General features: G+C 40.9%; 1 protein-coding gene across 10 annotated transcripts in view; it reads right to left on the reverse strand.

The window, feature by feature from the left end:
• SOAT1 (sterol O-acyltransferase 1) overlaps positions 1 to 19,599 on the reverse strand; it is a 42,550-nt gene that overhangs the window by 4,105 nt on the left and 18,846 nt on the right. For all 10 annotated transcript variants that reach the window (XM_063344125.1, XM_063344128.1, XM_063344120.1 and 7 more), the window contains 13 exons: positions 15,905 to 15,963; positions 10,511 to 10,659; positions 10,357 to 10,416; positions 9,837 to 9,944; positions 6,940 to 7,222; positions 5,736 to 5,814; positions 5,020 to 5,101; positions 4,266 to 4,311; positions 2,987 to 3,116; positions 2,482 to 2,579; positions 1,872 to 1,970; positions 1,168 to 1,303; positions 313 to 458 (listed from right to left, as the gene is read on the reverse strand). In XM_063344125.1, coding sequence (XP_063200195.1) covers positions 313 to 458; positions 1,168 to 1,303; positions 1,872 to 1,970; positions 2,482 to 2,579; positions 2,987 to 3,116; positions 4,266 to 4,311; positions 5,020 to 5,101; positions 5,736 to 5,814; positions 6,940 to 7,222; positions 9,837 to 9,944; positions 10,357 to 10,416; positions 10,511 to 10,659; positions 15,905 to 15,963 — 1,475 coding nt within the window. The remainder of the gene's footprint in view (positions 1 to 312; positions 459 to 1,167; positions 1,304 to 1,871; positions 1,971 to 2,481; positions 2,580 to 2,986; positions 3,117 to 4,265; positions 4,312 to 5,019; positions 5,102 to 5,735; positions 5,815 to 6,939; positions 7,223 to 9,836; positions 9,945 to 10,356; positions 10,417 to 10,510; positions 10,660 to 15,904; positions 15,964 to 19,599) is intronic.

Raw genomic sequence — 19,599 nt, forward strand, 5'->3', positions numbered from 1 at the left:
CCTCATTGGCCAAATGCTGCAGTTCCATTCACACAGCCTGAATGGCCTAGCGTACTCTCAAGTAGTGGTTTATGTCCTCAGAGATGCGGGAAAAACACCCTCAAGTTTCAAGTAGTGGAATACCATCAGCATAGAAAGAGCACTAATGCAAGCACTTTTGTTAGAAAAGGCTTTCCTGGATTCTCTACAGTTTCTAGACTAAGTAACTCCTAATGAACAGCACGCTGCCAGAAAGACTAGTACCATTTAACATCTACCCTGTCCCTACAGCAAGAAAGGACAGTGATCCCACAGGAAAGGTCAGTCACTCACATTTTCCGTAGGGCAGTACTGGCGGGCATACCACTCCTGGCTATAGAGGCAAATGATGACACCTTGGCCCAGGAAGAGGGAAGTCCACATGATCACGTTCCAGATGGGCCCTTTCCGACGGTCATTAAGGATGAAGTTGAAGACCACTGGGAGAAGGTCAAACAAGAAGCATCGTTCAGAAACAAACTCAGGATTAAAGAATCAAAGACCCACTGATTTCATCAGATCTTTCCCTCCCTTCACTTAATCTCTGAAGCAACAAGGCTGCTCTGTGAGGTCAATATAGTGCAAGAAAATCTGATCATGCTTGGCAGCAAAGCCAATACTATGAGATGACTGACACTTACTTCCAGTAAGTCTGCCAACAAGCTGGCCCAGCTGTATGCCTTTGGGGATCAATATTGTTTGTGTTATGCTGGTGACCAAGACATGCTGTCAGAGGTGGCCTAGAGACCTGTCTTACACTATGACTTAAGAGGAAGACTTCAAACATGCTGACATATGGCAATTCAGCTTAGGCTTCGCAAAAAGGAAACAGAGCTATGATAACGTGTACAGCGTCTCATGAACAGCAGTACATGTATGTATGGCTCTCCCTCCCCACCCACCTTGCTCATCTGAGTCCCAAGCTTGCAAAGCCAGCGTGTGTATACATATACAGCTGAGCTATTTGGCTGCAAAAATCCATTCACACAGTTTGGACCCACAATTACAACTCTTGGACAAGAGACAGTTTTGTGTGTTAGTGCCTAAAGGATAACTGACATCAGTATCAGAAGAGCAAAGCAGGTTTGTCTGAATAAAAAAAGGCACAAACCCCACAACCCACTCACATACCATCTCCTAGGAACTTACTTCCAAAGCACATAAACAGGAAAAAGAGAACTGGATAGAAGAAGCCGAAGCAGATGCTCAGAACATATTCATGTACAGCAGCTGATACTGTGAAGACAGACAGCATAGCTGCTGCTTTGAACTTCTTACCAAAAAACTGTAAGAGAGAATAATACAAAAGTATTATAAGCTATCCTGCTGTGGTTTTAGTTTGTTTGTTTCAACATTGTTTTGGTTTTTCGTTGTTTTGTTTGGGGGTTCTTTTGGTTGGTTTGTTTGTTTGTTTGTTTTTGTTTTGTTTTGTTTTTTCCTTAACCTGAGCTAAGAAGGGCCTTCTCCAGGAATAGGTAAAATGCTAAGTGCTTTACAGACCAGCTTGGATTTTAGGTGTTTTTCTTCAGGCATGTTTCTGGTGTCCTGCATAAGCACTCCGGGTGAGCCCACTCGTGAAATACCTGCCACAGCTCATCAAAACAGCGCAACATGAGCTCGAACTGCTGAGTCACTCCTTACACTCTTACATCTCAGACCCACATTTTATGCATATTAAGGACTTGGAAATGAGCAACAGATCTCTAAAAAATACAGTGGCTACCTACAACAGCTGAGGCAAGACATTTTTGTGCTTCTCAATGGATAGTGACACTGCATCTTGGCAAATGTACTGTCTTGCTTGGTGGTTAGATGTTTAGTTACCAAGAAGAATATATCTGCTTGTTACTCACCCAAAGGAAGTCCCTGTAGGCATAGTAATAGAGCCAGTCATGTACAACCACATTCCAGGTTCGGTAGTAGTTTGCATAGGAAGTAGAGTTCCACCAGTCCTGAAAGCACAGTTGAAAGAGTCTAAATCTAACTAAGCATAAAACATTCTACAGGTCTTTTCTAGAATATCGAGTTGAAAAACATTGATCAGAATAATACCAAGCTAAGATAACAAGTTACACCATGAAATAATGCATTCCATTGCACTTTCAACATTCTAATCCATACATCAAAGTTTGGTTTTATCCTAAACTGCAGTGGCCGAGATAATAAAAGAATAAAAAGAGTGCTAGTAGAGCTATTGGATAGGTCTGGTGGACGGTTCTGTTTGTGCACAGGGTACATTACTTTAAAAATGATTCAGCCTGCCATGTAGAAATCAGATCTTTCTACAGCACAGCAACAAACTTAAGTCCTAACAGCATAAAACAAGCAAAACCCTGGGGATGCTTTGTTTGGTAAAACCATCTTCAGTTTTCTTTTATTTCTTTTTCTTTCCTTTTCATTAGGAAAATTAGTTTTAGAAGCTTTACAAAGCTTCCTTGAAAAAGTATAACTCCTGCTTCTTACCTTGTAGAACATCCTATCTGCAAAGCGCAGCATCTCAGCAAATGCGTTAAGCCAACAGTGAAGGAACGCAAAGAAAACCAGGAAGAGAATCAGCACACCTAGAAACAAGGTAGATTCAGACTGGTTTTGTAGTGTTTTTTCTCAGATATAAACGTGAAAATGTAACACAGGCAAGACTGCTCTTATAGGCACTGACACAGATGAGCTTTGTGGTACCTATACAAAAGAGTAAAAGCATTTCCGTTTCTCACCACACCAGGTCACGCTTAACCCAGAGGGAAACAGCAAGGTCACTACAGAGCCTAGAACTCTGAAGACAGTTGAATTCAAACCCAAGATTTTATTTTGTGCTGCTGACTCTAAAGTTTAACACCATAACACTGAAGTCTGCCCACAAGACCTCCTCTGCTGGTTTTTGCTGTCATTAATGCATCTCATATGAAGCATTTCCCCTCCCTTTCACCTCTTCCAGAAAGATCCAGTCACTCACGAATCCGCGTCTTACCTGGCAGAATGGAATTGAAGATACAGAGGACCAGCCCTCGAAGATTGAAGGTTTCTTGACTACTGTTGTGAAACAGAGGAATGCAGAGTCTCACAAAGATGTAGTAGGCATAGAAAAGTGAACCAAGCACCTGGAACAAAAAAAAAAAAAAGTGTAAGTCCGTAAGAGAAACACACAATTAACACATCGCCACTTGACAGCTCGAAGAGAGGAACAGCAGCTGCCAACAGCCAAAATAATTTATTTTACATTGCTGCTACCAAACTTCCCTAAGGGTCCAGGCAGAAAGTAAGCCACAGCCATCTCTGTAGCATGTTGGCAGCCAGGAGCAAAAAATCAACTTGTCTTTTCTACTACAGCAGCTGTACACTTCTCCTGGTCCTATCAACTCTGAAGTTATGACAAAAGATTTGTGCCAATGCCAAAGTAAGTGGGAAAAGTACCCTGTGATCTACGTCCAAGACAAGGGTGGAAATAATTGAAAAATGCTTACTGTAGTTAAATTTAATATTAAAGCTTACTTTTCTTTTATCCCAAAGCAGATGTTTCCAGGCCAAACCACCCCAGGCCTTCTTTGGCTCACGAACCCATGAGCCATGGATTTTGGAAGCTGAGGTCAAAATGCAACTCACTGCTTTAAATCTTTAAACACTCTGACTGCTTTAAGCCAGGTGTGCGCTTTATCACACTCTTTTGCCAAAAAGCAAGCGGCCAAAGGCCTTTTCATGCTTTCCCTCCCCCTTTTTTTTTTGCTTTTTAAACTGTGAATGCATTGTGTGACAGTAAAAGTTTCAATCACGTGAAGCCATTACTTGGAATCACATTCCTAAGAAGTAATTGAAGCTCACATTCAGACAAATGTGAAAACTGGGTCAACCTTGAACTCAAATAAGCACGGAGTATTTGGACCCCAGGCCTAATTAATTCAAAATTGATGTGAATATCTGCCGGCAGGTAGCTGTGCCAGTGCATTACAGTACAGTTTCAGTGTAAAGAAAGAGGGCCAGAGCATGGATATTGCACTCCACACACACACATGCAGCTTTTGTTTGTATGGAGTGGAGTCTAACAGCCTATTTAAGCAAGAATTTATTATTTTTCTTTGACACAAGCATTAGCGCAGCAATATCACCATTTCTTTTTTTAGTCACTAAACTTTAGTCTTTTCTGGTAAGCCCACACCAAGTAAACAGTGATTTAATGCCAAATGGAGAACTGTTTAGCAACAGACTTTAGATGATGTCTGAAAGGGCATTCTTCAGAAAGCTGCACTACTCACCTGTGCAAACTTGGTAGCTACATAGCCCCATCTTATCACAGGATTCCTAGGAAAAAGAACGCATGGTATTATATCTAATTAGGACCTCAAAGCAGCAAAAACCTCCCTTCAGTTACCAACTTTACTGACCTATACTCTGAAAAAACACCTGGTTTTTGAATTCTGGAGTTCTTAGTCTCCTGACATCCAAGAGATGGATGTTTGCTGCCCAAACTGCTGGTTCCTCCATTTCAACTACAGCAGGACAACCATGGCAATTCCATAATTGGAAAAGTATCTGGAGGGCAGCATTATACAATTACGTAGAAGGTGATGATCTGCCCAATAATCACCTAAAGGACTGCTGACTTGACACTGTCAAAGTGCAACCCAGCAAAGTACAGAAAAGTCTGGGAGTTCACAGTTTTGAAGGCTTGAGCCTACCTCCTCAAACTAAAGAGACAGAGCTGCTTATTAGCACCACATAAAATAACACAAGCCTACTGCAGGAACTGAGCGTCACTAGATATTGAGCAGCCAGTTCTTAACTTGTTTGACTTCAAGTGCACCTCCCACAGAAATAAAACCAGAACTGTAAATCCAAAATACTATTAGTGTTAGAGTCTTCATGACCAAGCCTTGCTCTTGCTAGGTTACTGACTTAACCACATCTTTATGAAAGCTCTAATTCATAAATTGAATAGATCACATTCGGGAATGCTTAACATTGGCTTCAGTTTTTAGACTAACGTTCTATTGGTGTTGCTCGCATTACCTGGGATAGTTGTCTCTGTAGATCAGGGTGGGAGCAAAGAGGAAGTACAGGTATTGAGAAATTGTAGGAATAGGTACTGTGCCTGGAAGAAGAAGAGATAAAAGAAAACTCTGCAATCTTTCTGCTTACTGAAGTTTTTGGTTTCCCCAGTACACTTTCACAACATACAGCCCTTATCACCTCAAAAAACCATCAGTCTGGAACTAAGATATGGGATTTGCAGAGAATAAACCAAACTAGACTTATCAGATGGAATTGCTCCCCCATGAAGCACAGTTAACAAGTGAGGGTGACTAACAGGCACTGCACTGCTAACACTGCTAATGATATCACATTTCCATTCCTCCTAGGGAAGATGAAGCCATAAGGCCTGTACTAACACGTGGGTTAATGTTCAGCTCTGGCATGCCTTGCTGAAAGAGCTTCTGCGCTTCTACAATTGCTGTCATTTCAACTAGAGCACTGAACTGGGGTCCTGTTGAAGCAAGACTTAATACATAGAGATGACTTCGACCTGAACAGTCTAGCTTGTTGCCTGTTACCAAATGAGAAGGTTCAGGCTGAAATTATGATGTAAAAGGTCAAGCTAGAGCCTCATTACCTGCCCATCCAAAGGCACCTACTCAAATCCTACCTCTCCAATTCATGAGGGCAGCTCAATGCAATGGAGCAATGGTTATGCACTGCTGTCAAAAAAAGCAGGGCAAGATACTCACTGGACTTGTCCTTCACAGAGGACAGGACTCTGGGCACATTCTCCCGGACAAATGAATGAGCCTTCATAACAAGACGGACCTGTTAAAAAAAACCAAAACAAAACCAACCAATAGAGAGAATATCAGTTTAATGTTCTCACTTTCCTAAGTTCCCAATAAAGACTGCATCAAGCATTTTAAGGCAACACCTTCAACATCTTGGTTTCTCTCCAATTTACCCCTTTTACCAGGAAAGGGCTGCTTCCTCTGCCCACAAGCATGTGTAACTGACATGAATTTAAAACACTGCAAGGTGAAACCATGCAGTAACAATCATAACTCGGGAGAGTCAAAACACATCCCATTTACACTCACAAGACCACAGCATATGCAAGGACTCTGAATTACACCAGTGAGCCACTAACCAATTAACACTGACTTAAAATTGATGCAAAAAAATAAATTAATAGAACAGCTCTATGCATTTCAATAGGCCACTATTTCAAAATCTTGAAACTGACTCAGCAAAGTTAGATGTGTTCTACAGCAATTACCACTACATTAGAGTAAGGTGGTGCCACACATAAACAGTCCCTGAAGGACCAGTCCAAACTTAATTCTTCAAGCCTACACTCTAATCTCTGACCACCCTTGTTTTAACCTGATGGTCTGATCAGCCCTCCATACTCTTGCACTCTTCCCCTGCTTGCGCCAAAAAAAAAAATTACACTTTCAATAAAGTTCTGAATACAAGACAGAGATAGTTGCATCTTAGGAACAGAAAGGGAAACAGGAACCACTTGTTGACTATGACTATGTAGTTGCCTTTTTTTTTTTTTTAAAGAGGAATGTTACAGCTTCCCTGTGAACTACAGCACAACTGGTTCTTAAAATTGGTTTTAAGCATTTAGCATTCACAAAACAACTAGAAATAAATGGAATTTCAGTCTTGAAGTATGTTTAGAAAAAACCCACAGTAAAATCTTAAATACAGGGTAAGAAAAACAAGTGCTTTCCAACTCAAAATGAAATTTGCTATCTACTTCTCATTACACTTGCTGCCTGTATGTCTGTCAGTAAGTCAAAGACAAACTCCATCCACGGCTCTGGCTTAATTTAATGAATAAAAACAACACTTGACTCCTTAGAAAAAAAAAAAAAAGAGGACCCTTTCCATTTTGAAAACAAGATTCAATATATCTGAAGACACGAGGCAGGGACCTACCTGTTCCAGTATTACAATAAAACGGGAAGCTGGAGGTAGGGCATATGTTATAGCAATATAGGTTGGTCCAAGTCCAAGCCCAGCTGTTTGGAAGAGCATGAACAACACCCCATAGAAGAGAGAGTGGATTCTACGATGGGAGGAACTGCTGTAGCCTTGGGCCCACCAGACGAAAAGGTTGTATGGAACGAGAACGGTGGCACAGAACATGCACAGCCAAGTACAGAAGACAACTGGGAACTTTCCAAAAACAAAGACCAAGAGATCAAATCCTAGGACCAGCCTAGAAAGCACAAAGAAAGAGACAATATTCAGTGTCCATTGTTTCATTAGAAGTACTTCTATTCCACTAAGTGGCTACAAAATGCAAAGCATATGCAAAGATCATAATTGTTTGACAGTTATGTCGAGTCTCCCCTGGTGCTTTCTGCCAGAGGCTCCAGGTAGGGCCGTTCTCCCCGGCTGCGGTATAGAGCACATTTTTAACATCTTGTCCTGCCCGGACTGGCCCCAGGGCCACTGCATGGACTATTTCCTGTTTGATTTGTTCAAAAGCTTGTCGTTGCTCAGGACCCCATTTAAAATCATTCTTCTTCCGGGTTACTTGATACAGAGGGCTTACAATTTGACTGTAATCTGGGATATGCATTCTCCAAAAACCCACAATACCTAAGAAAGCCTGTGTTTCCTTTTTACTAGTTGGTGGAGACATAGCTGCTATTTTGTTGATCACATCCATTGGAATCTGACGGCGTCCATCTTGCCATTTTATTCCTAAAAACTGGATCTCCTGCGCAGGTCCCTTGACCTTACTTCGCTTTATAGCAAAACCAGCGTTCAGAAGGATTTGGACTATTTTACTCCCTTTCTCAAAAACTTCTTCTGCTGTGTTTCCCCATACAATGATGTCATCAATGTACTGCAGATGTTCTGGAGCTTCACCCTGTTCCAGTGCAGTCTGGATCAGTCCATGGCAAATGGTGGGGCTGTGTTTCCACCCCTGGGGCAGTCGATTCCAGGTGTATTGGACGCCCCTCCAAGTGAAAGCAAACTGTGGCCTGCACTCTGCTGCCAAAGGGATTGAGAAGAATGCATTCGCTATATCAATCGTGGCATACCACTTGGCTGCCTTGGACTCCAGTTCGTACTGGAGTTCTAGCATGTCCGGCACGGCAGCACTCAGCGGTGGCGTGACTTCATTCAGACCACGATAGTCTACAGTTAGCCTCCACTCTCCATTAGATTTTCGCACCGGCCATATGGGACTGTTAAAGGGGGAGCGAGTCTTGCTGATCACTCCTTGAACCTCTAGTTGACGAATCAGTGATAGAAGTGTCTGTGGCAATTTTCAGCTCAGAAACAGAGGGCTGTCTGCGGCAGATTCAAGTGACCACCCGCAAGCACATCAGCAAATAAGAGATGAAGGACTCATGCCATCAATGCTGTCAGGCACAGCTTACCTTCAAATCCCAGACAGCTTAAGCACATCTTTAAGATCAGCATGTGCTTTAAGAGTAGGCTCAAGCTCATCCCTGCTAAGAACAAGCATGTGACTAAAGGATCCACTGCTGAACCAGGGTCCAAAAGAGCTTTTGGGAAACACTCCCAAGACATCATCACTATTACATTAAGAATCAGTTCTTCCCAGGAGTTTACCGCCTAAAGAGGCTTTTTCCCCATCTCTATAGGCATGAGATATTTTAACATCTAGCACTCAAACCTAATTTAATGCTGCTTTGTGAAAACTGTGAGCATTCCACATGGATTCAGTTTACAGGTCACCCTAAAGGCTAAAGGTCATTAGACTGGCAGTCCAAATACGTGCACATGGTGCGCACCAGGTACTTTATTTCATTAATCAAACTTAAAACATAAGGACATAAGCAAAATGATGTTCAACCTTACTGGCTTTCAAAATCACCAGAACTTAGTCCTATCCATAAGCAGCTCTTCTAAACCAAGGTCAGAGGAGAAGGTAGTACAGAGTACACCAAAACAATTTATTTGTTCTCATGTGGAGGCTCAGTTGCAAACTGGATACAAATTATCAGATCTAACTGAGAACATGATTTTTTTTTTTTTTTTAAGGTAATCAGAGAATACAGCCCTATTAGTTGATTTTGGAGGTAAATACCTATTTCCCCCCAATGTCCATACACTATCAAGTTCAGATCAGCTAAACAATATTCAATAGAGCACGAGCCTGTTCTTATACTTAGACAAGAGGGATAATGATTCCAATCAAGATACAGCTCTAGTTTTGTAAACTGAAGATCAGATAATCAGCGAGATAAACATGTAATCCTACTTGTGTACATGGGATACAGCTTGCCAAAAAGATACTATTTAAAGCAACAAGCAAGTGTGAGGAAAGCAGTCTTTCTCAATCTTATTCACAACTAGCTACCTGCAAAGCACGATATTAACAGAGGCTGTGCCAATATCCTTGAGATTTTTCCCCAGGAAAAACAAAAAGTTCTATTTTTATTTAAGCACAAGTACAGTGTTCCAGAACTGTCATTTTTAAACAGAAAGGACTGCTGAACTATTTAAGTTTTTCTAAACACAGTCCTCCTTCAAGCAACGCAGGCAGCTGAAAGCTACTGCCTTGTGATGAACTAAACACGTTAAACCCAAATGTGTTGGTCATAATTCTCATGGAATACACCAATCTGTAGGATTTTCTTAACATCTAGCTACCTGATTTGAAATTACCATATCCCCTCAACAGGAGTTCCGACATATATTTTAAGTATGTCAAGTTGACATACTTCCAACAACATCCCAAGGAAGTATTTCTCCTCCTTTCTGCACCATTCTGCGGTTTCATGTACCTCCGGTGCTTTGGAAGAGAGGATTTCCCAGCCCTGGTCCCTGTCTTCCCAAAGCATTCTTACCTTCCTTCATCAATGAAGTCTACTAAAAGTGTGCTGAGGATGAAGACAATGAGAAGGGCGATGAACATGTGGTAGATCGTCCTGATGTGACTCACTTCAAACAGCTCACTACGGGAGAGATTCAAATGCTATCAGACCATTTGCACAGCACATCACACCTCCAGCATGTTAGCTTTCAAAGTGTTCCACGGTAAGGATGACATCACTGCCATCCCAATTCTGACTGAAGGTAACACACAGTTTTGAGTGCCAGTCTACACAGACACTTCCTCAGTTTATCCACAAAGGACAATTAGCCATTATCTTAGCGGTACTGAGAGGACTGTAATGAACATTTACATTTGGGAAGCCTGCAAGCTGCAGCAGAGATGTTTTACAAAGCAATAGAGAAGCTTAAACGGATTAGTCCACAGAGGTTTGAACAGAAGACTGTGGGTGGTGGTAGGGAGAAGGCTAGTTAGTTTGCTAGCCAGGGTATTTTCATTTAATTTAATGGAAAACATATACTTTGGTTACTCACTCCAAAAGGGATCTCCTGGCAGTAAAGAACTTCCCATGTTCTGGAGGGGCCCTCAAGGTCCTGTAAACAAAGAGGAGAACACGAGAGACAAGAAAGGAAATAAGGCTTCCAGGAAACATAACCTTGCTATAGGAACACCTTAAAACTGACTTACTTGGCTTTGTGCAGTTCCTTCTCTGAGCAGGAAGCTGGGAAGAGGGAGGCTGAAGATGAGGAATCCAGGAGTGCTGATTTTGCCACCAAACTGTTCACAAATTCCGTGAAGTGACTGTCCACTTCCTTCATGAAAGCTGGCTTCAATTGCTGACAGCAAAAACAGAGCAGAAAGTTGTTTAACTCTCTGGATACATTTTCATAAAATATTTATATTCCTTTTTATCCCAGAGGAGGGCAGAGCAAGGCATCAAGACGACATTCCTGTAACATCTGCCAACAGTTGGAGCCAACTTGGACAAGATCAGGGGCTTATCCCAGCCTGTTCATACATCTCAGGCCAGAGGACTTGTCTTCTCAATCAGATGCAACACAGATCTTCATATAGATATACATATCTATCTCTGAGAGTGGAGGGTATTTCACATATTTTATGGTGCCAAGAAGGCCGAGCTAAACTTAATAAATACGCCCCAGAAAACATTTCCCAATTTTAACCAGTTACATCCTTAGCATACAAAGCAAGTACAAGATGATTTACTTTTTAGCCTACCTAGTGTTATTGAGGGAAAAATGGACCTTTTCATGCTTATGGCTAAGCAATCACCACTGCTGTTCTCTTGCATTAATGCAGAGGTGATCTCAACGACATAAGTGCAGGAAGAAGGACCGAATTTACCCTTCCACTGCTACTACTGTTTGAATGAAAACTTTCTTGTACCACTAAAACTAAAGAATGCATAGAAAATTTTGACTAAAGCAACAAAACAGGGCAAAATCACTAAGTATTAAGACTGAGCAGTGACAGGGACAGAACTGGTAGGTAGCAAGACTGAAGTTCAAGAATTCAGGGGGTTAAATATCCCATTTGAATCTCCTGTCCTCCCTTTTCTTCAGGCAGCTTTATACAGGCTATCTTCTCTATTACAGCCAGTTGTGACAAAGTTGCAGCATTTTTAGCCTATTCCTATTTTTCCTTCTCTTATTTGATTAGACAAAGGCCACTGCTGGAGCATCTGGTTTACTAGAGACTTTGACTTCTAAGGGTGCATGAAAAACTATTGATAAACATACCCCTCTCTACTATCTTTTTGGAAAAATGCACTGATACAGTGCCAAAAAAAAAAAGGAGATAATCAGCTGTGGGTAAACCCTTGTCAAAGACTGCTTGCTTCACCTGATAAAGAATTTCTTTTCTAGAAAGGAACACGTTACTTAACCCTCCCAATAATAAGTTATCCAGACAAGAACTAGAATTCATCTTCAAACAGCAGACTGTAAAATGCTAAGATGTTTTTTGTATCCCTTTTGTCCTGCCTGAAGGCTAGCAGGCAGGTGTAACTCATTCCTGTATTTTCCTGTCTGCAGTATAGTTGGATCTGCTTTTTAGGTTCATAACATGAGCCTTCAAAGACCTGATCTCCCACACCCCAGGCAGAGTTTTTAAAACTATATGCATTTAGAAGAAACTGAATAATAAAGTGTTCAAAGTTACTTAATTCTGCAGAAAGTGCTACAGGTCTTTGTTGTTGTGCAAATTCTCTTACTCTTTATACGGAGAGAGGATCCTGAGATTTGCACAGTGGCATAAGCATTATTCTTATGACTAGAAAAAAAGCAGGCAAAATTAATTCCTTAAGGAAAGAAAGAGTCAACATGAGTTCACTGTATTTCAGTGAGAACTTTGGGAATCTAAAGATCCTAAGATCTCTGGCACTTCGGAAGACAGTGGTTTTAAGACTTCTGAAAATTTAACTCCTCAATGTCCAGTCCTCCAGACGCCAAATGGTTTTCCCAATACTTGAGCCTAGTGATGAAACACGGCTGAAAGCTAACGCCTGAGTGCCTGAACCATAAGCCTTTCTAGAATGCTCTGCCAGATAGCCATCATCTTCAGCACAGGAGACAGGTGGTTTTCGAGAAGTTATTTCAAATCTAATTGCACACTGTGTTTTGCTTTTTTATGCAAGTGTCTGTTGGCAACATTTGTCTGACCATCCTTTTGCCTGGGATTTTTCGAGTTTGCCCCCAGATCCAAGGCCCAAGCCTTCCTATATGATAACTACATATAATTTCATCTAGTCTTCCTACTGATCAGCTGCTTAAGAAACACATATCTTTCCCTGATCACCTTCAGAATTCCCAACTGATACCTACTTTCTAATCTTTAAGGTTGAAAAGTAACAAAAATCAAGAAATCCATTTTCAAGGAGGGAAAGAAAGAGCCTGGAAGTTGCGCGCAAAAATGATGCTTCCTCAAAAAAGCATTTTTGACACTTGAGCTCATTTATCAGTAGGTATTTATGTTTCAGTGCTAAAGAAAGCTAGAGCAGCATTGTTTTTGCTAAAAAGGAATAGGCACAAGATCTGGAAAGATAAAAAGTCCTCTCTAGAAGCAAAGATTTCACCTAACAAAATATATTAACAGAAGATGCATTCTTACAAAATGCTATTGTCTAATGTGACAGCAGCAAGCAAATTTAACTCTCTGGCAGGAAATATAAGATCATCTGAAATGAGACCACACAAACCTAGAAGACCCTGAAGTCAAGACCACACAGAATTCAGTGGTCAGATCCAGAGAGACCTCTTGAAACAGAAGCTGCAGTAGGCAAAGGAGCAGATTAATATTTAACGTAATAAAAACATTTTTCCCCCATTTGGCAAGCTGCCAGCATTGAATAAACAAGCTTCACCACTGCTTAATGAAACACCAGCTCATAACAGCTGGCTGCCCTTAGATATCACTTTTCAGAGAAGACTGTCTCTTGCAGAGACGTGGATTTGTTCCTTTAAAAACAGGAGAAAAAAGTTAATTGAGTACTTTGGAACTACAACCTGTAACAGAAGACACCAGTGCTCTCTGGCACAGCCTGCTTTTACAGCATGCATGCACATACCACTACCAAAAAAGTCAAATAGAAATTTCTGCTCCTTTTGGAGCGCTCAAATTTCCATGCCAAACAAAGCACTATTCATTCCTAGCAAAACCTGTCATTTTATTTAAAGACTCTCCCCTTCTTTTCAGCCCAATCTCTTCTCAGCAAAAGTTTAACAGAAATTACTTCCTTAAACTACCTCTTCCCTTTACAGTCAGCACTCTGTTGAGTTTGCCTCCTCCTAATACAATCCTTCAGGGCTGACATCAACATATGCGTGTGTTTGGATCTTAAGAGCAGGGTGTGAGGTCTTGTTGGACTAAATAAAATACAATATAACCAGAGCATAGACCTTACAGTAATTGTAATTCTGTACAACAAAACTACTTCACAACATATCGTGCTATATTATCAACTATTACTACTGCCATTCAGAGGGACATCTACTTGAGGAATTGCCAGGGTAACTGCAAGTGCTCAGTAAGCCAAGTGCATTCCACTCAGTCACCAAAGAAATAAAACTTAAGAGAATGCACCTCCCGCCAGTCCTCACTATGACAGGGCACGGATACACATGGATGGCCTTGTTGTAGCTTCCTCCAGAGAGCACTGAACCAAAAGTTTCCTAAAGTATGCTTGAAGTCCTGGGCAGGTCACTCAGCTGCCACCATTAAGTTTTAAACAAAAGAGTCAGATCATTACAAAGAAGAGAAAGGGGGGCAAGTATGAAAAAAATGCTATGCCAGCCAGAAGCTGGCCAGTAACGGGAAGTCAGAAAGTTGACGGAAGTGACCCTGTAGCTTACTTACAAAGAGAAAGCTGCAGAAGTTCCCCAGCATTTTACTCATTCTAACAGATTTAGTGACTTTAGTCACTGAAACATAATGACATCCAGCCCCGACCAAGTGACAGAACACACCATTCTCAACTCAGAACAAAGGACTAGATTTTCAGGCTGGACTGTAGATGCATGAAGGCATTCTACTTCAAACAACACCTAGCACCTACAAATCCCCTTTAAATCAGTGGGAGTTCTCAGTGACCAGCACTTTTCAGAAGTCAAACATCTGTCTAGACAAAAAAAGGGCCAGGCACTCCAGGAATTCTCAGGAATTTTGCAGGAGATGGAGGTTTTTACTTAGCCTTACAGCTATTATTGTAGCTTTGAGGAACCTTAAACAAATTTGTAAGCTGCTTAGCCCAGGATTTAAAACCTTAACTCCCCCTCTTTTGGGAGAAGCTTCAGTAATTAAAGTGCCACTGCTGGCCGCCTTCAATTCTCTTTGCAGATAAGAAATCACTTTGTCTACGAACTAGCATGTCTCAAAGCTAGCGGCCAGGAAAAAAAAATAAATCAGAAACAAGACATTCCTGAAGAAATAAATCCAAGATCAAGTCTCCCCCTTGCAATCAAATAGCGTTCCCTGGAACTTGCAAATCTACACATGCTTAACATTCAAAGCTTTCTCCTGCGAGCATCTACAATATAGTAATTTGCAGTGGCTGTTTTGTTTGCCGAGAAAAGATATGAGGCTTGCTCTACCATGTCCTCAGTAAGAATTGTTCAGAGTAGACAATGTACGAAATAAAATTCAGAGCTGACTATCCCTCTAACGTATTGAATTTTAGGAGTTCCAGCACAAAAAGCAGTACACCCTTCGCAGAAGACAGTTAAATACACTTTTATTATATCTGTTATAAATTACATACTATCTATAGAGGTGAAAAAAGACTTTTTAAATAGGAAAACATCTCAAACATGCAAGATATTTTTCTCTGTCTTGTAAGTATCCATTCGCTAATAGTTCATATAAGGGTGGCACAATTAGATTACTTCATCTTTACCATAGAATTCTCTGCAATAAAATGAAGCAAGAGTGCAGGACGATTTGCCCTGAAGAAAATGCATGCTACAAAACAATGGTTAACAAGGAGGGTGCAGCTCGTTGTTAGCTAACTTCATTTAATTTGGGCATAAATCACCTCAACATAAGCTAAGACAATGGCAGCTCACATAGACGGAGGCGATGTTAGAAACACCCAGTGCTATTTCTTTGAGGTTATTGCTTACTAACAAAAAGAGTGGGACCAAGGGCCAGGAAGGTCATCTCCACAGCCAGAGCAACAGAAGCTCTGGCATACAGGTTACATGCTACCCTTTATTTAATGGAGAGCAGGACACGCAGCATTTTAAAGACTAAAATGCAAGTAGACTAGCTGATAATTCCACTGCCAAAAGTCAGTGGTGAGAGAAGTTCCATTTGATTTACAGGTCTCAAAGTTCATTCTTATCTTTGGACTTCAACCTATTGAGGTCAAATAAGACAGAACTGCATTTGATAATACTACCTCTCTTGTACAAAGTCAGAAGAGAGGAGGAGGAGAGTGTGGGCTGTATAAAAGTCAAGCTATGACTAAAGAGGGATATTTGTGTTCCAGGACTAGTGACTCTCCAAAAGACATTCAGAGTCAGTTATCCCGCTCGTCCCCACCAGCACACATTAGAGTATATTTACCTCAGCTTCTGCTATTAGCTGCATTTTCCTTGTTATCACATGGTCAACATCAACCCGGCCTAAGGAAGGAAAGCAAATATTTAACAGTTGCATTTTCAGTGATGTGAGCTGCATGACAGAAAACACAGAAAGCACAACATACAGTAGCTCAGTCACTGATTTTTCATTGGTCCTTCTGACTTTTAAGAAGGTCCCAGTAAATCCAAAACTAAGCTGCAGTAAATTCATGAGCTATGATCAAGTATTGTAAACAGCCACTCAGGATCACAGCACTATAAGGCAGTCAATAGCTGATAACATGCTGGATTTTTTCGAAAGCTTTATTTTCCATCAGCAACTCCGCAAATCTTCCCAAGGTCCCTAAACATATTCAGCCTTGAAGCAGTGATTAGAACAACCCTTAGAAGGTCATATCCATGTGTGCTAATCTTTTAGCAGAGCTTTATCTTACGCACAGTGAACTGGATGTAAGATTAGGTTGTCTGGAGGTCTCTATATTGCCAATAGGCAAGGCAGTCAAATCACAACTATGCATAAAATAACGTAACCAGCTCTCAAGACAGGCTGAGTGGCAAGTTGGAAGGTTATTCAAACACAGGTACTCCAATTCCTTTCATCCCCCAGGAGAAGTGCTAGACATCAGTCCGACTGTATTCCTCAGTACGTTTCATCGCTTAAGCAGTCAAGTCTAACCATGCCATGAACATCATTTGACTTTTATAATTACTAATACCTTTGGCTCATATGTAAAGCCTCAGATATCACCTTTCTTTTGCATAAGCTATACACATCCAAGATGCCTCTATTACATCAAGCACAACATACACAAATCAGACATTTAAGATTAGTTAAGTTTTAAGACAAGGTTTGTCTGCAATGGTTCTGAAGTGCTGGTGTTTCACTTCTCCAGTGAGACAGAGAGCTACAACACAGAAGATAAAGTTACTTAAAACAGAGTGTTATGCATATGAAGAAAAAGCAAGATTAAAGCAGCAATATCTACCCACTCCCCTAAAATACTAGTCAGGGTGAAAAGATAGCAACAAACCTTGCCTTGTGCATGTCCTTTGGCAATTATAGCTACAGCAGTACCTTATGCAGTAACACATGGCTAGAATTACAACTTGCATGTTCAGTGTCTAAGACATTACCACTTTTAGAAAAAAAGGGGGTACAAAACTAATTCTCTAGTAACATCTTCAGTGAAGCATGAGCTAAGAGATTTGCAGCAGAGATGTCCGTGTTGTGCTGCTGTGTAACAAGAAGGCAGATTCGTAGCAATATCACAGTTCATAATGCAGCATCCTTGTCTTGTCCTCCTTGTATGTGCACAGCCTATGCACACAAAATGCACAGTGTGTTGTTTGAATAGAAGCAAGTGCTGTGATGCACACTAGTCTGAGGGTGCTCTTATGAGCAACCAGTTGTAAGAAACTGAGGTAGACCTACTCCAGAGATGACTCCAATTCCAATACTGGAGAAGAGTTAAATGAAACAAGAGACTACCTTCAACAAAACTATGCTCAGTTTCTAGCATTAATTCTGCCCCCCTCCCAATCCAGCAGGAAGATCGTTTTTTATCTATAAAAACCGCTACACTAGCTATAGACTTAAAAACAGACCACCAAGAACAGCCTATTACTTAGCAGCCTTGTAATATAACAAACAAGGAAACTGCTTAACATCATGAATTTTTGGCTGCATGTAAAGATCTGTTCTTACAAAAATAGAATTCCTGGTTGCTAAGCATCTCACCTCCAAGACAAAAAAATTTCCTCAGCATTTAAGCTTGATCATGCTCTTACACTCACTGAACAGCAGCAGTTTGGAAAACAATTTGAGGGAAGAGCGTAAGATACCACTACAGTGTTCCTGGTCCCACTCAGCTCGTGCACTTTGCTGGTCTCAAATGGATTCCCTCCCCCTCACCCCCCCAATAAATTAAAAAAGTAAAAATCAAGTTGTTCCACAAGCAGAACTGTATCCCTTTCATATCATCTCATTGTCTCTACTCCCTCACTGGCAACTCCACAATTGTATTTGTAGCCCCCTCCCCCCATTACTACTATGCTAAAAACCACCTGGGGCTTACCTGCTAGAAAGCAGGCCAGACAACGCTAATGTTTTCCTGCAAAAAGGTTAAGAATTTGTGTCTCTTATCCAGCTGCCAAATTCCAAGACTCTATCTAAGGCTTGCTTGAAGCCATCCAACATGGACAAAGAGAACAGGACACATGAGACCTAAGGGATTGCATATTTCCTTAGTAAGCTAAGCTAAAAATAAATAACCCCTGCTTTGACTATGTATTTCCTGTCAGATCTTGCATTCGAAGCCTCAGTTATTATAACTATCCAGGAGTGGCTCACTTTGGAAATAAAACATGCTTTTTGACTTACGAAGCCTTACAGATAGCTAATATACAGCTTTAATGGTTGTACAGGAAATCAGGCCAGTCTCTGACCTGCTGATGTTGTAATTGCTAAGTTGTATGCAGCGTCCCTCCTATCACTTTATTCACCCACACACCAGCGTGTACGCACAGAGTAGACTAGAAACACAGCATCTTCCAAAAGGCTTTAAAAATCAAGCTTTCCATATCTTTAGTATGCACATCTCATAAAACAAAGTAAAACCACCTGTAGGCTTGTTGCTTCTTTTCCAGAACAAAGAGCCTCCCATAGAAGAAAACCCACCCCAAAGCAACAACTCATTCTGCTGTATTGCATCGCCCCACAAACTCAGGCTGTGTCACAAGGCACACACCAGAGAACACAAACTCATCTTCTTGAGTCACTCATCTTCTGTTGTGCAAGCAGCTACTTACACTACCTTCTGTGAGGTCATTTGAGAAGAGAATCATCACATGATTTTGAGTCTAAAAGGAATTGTGCATTGCTGAGAAGTCCGAATCTTCATTTTCCTTTGACACTGAAAATGAAGACTGGATTGCTCTGTACCATTTTGGGATTGCAACATCATTACAGAATGGTTGTATAGGTTGCACAATACAAGCAAGCACATCTTAGCATATAAAACAAGATGGGATATGGCTTAAGAAAACAGGAAATATATTTAAAGTCATAAGGAAGAAACTCTTCTTTGAAGACTAGTATGAAATAGTAGCAAATTTCACAGGAGACTGAAGAGCGTTTGCTCACAAGGAGTTTTAACTTAATGGGAGTTGTGTACCCTTCCCACCAAAGACATTGATAAGATCTCTAGCTGACCACTTGGCTTTGGCTTGTAGAAACTGATCCTTGTAGGATGTGACACCTCTGCACAGCCCAAATCTCATGCAGGTTCAAAAGTCAGAAGAAAAAAAAAAAAGCCATTTAAAATGTAAACTTTGCTTCCATAGGAAACCAGGCTAATAAAAGATCACCTGAAGATTGAAAAAGCTTCTTATAGTTTAAAACTTGTGCAAATTAAGTTCCACAGAAGATTTACAAACTACCTTTCTTAAAGTATCTCACTGTCCCTTTTTCAACCTACTCTTGTACATGTCACAGATAAGCAACATTTGGGATGACTAGAGAAGCATTCCATTCATATGACCTGTTAGTTTTGCATCTTGGGATCCAACAAAACTAGCTTCTATGTAAGACACTAGCCAGCACCCTACTACGTAAGCTCTCAGAAGTTAATTGTGTTAAAAAGCATTCATTTTATTTAACCGCTACAGTCTGCAGTTACC

The sequence above is a fragment of the Chroicocephalus ridibundus genome, chromosome 8 (assembly GCF_963924245.1).
Source record: "Chroicocephalus ridibundus chromosome 8, bChrRid1.1, whole genome shotgun sequence".
Lineage (NCBI taxonomy): Eukaryota > Metazoa > Chordata > Aves > Charadriiformes > Laridae > Chroicocephalus > Chroicocephalus ridibundus.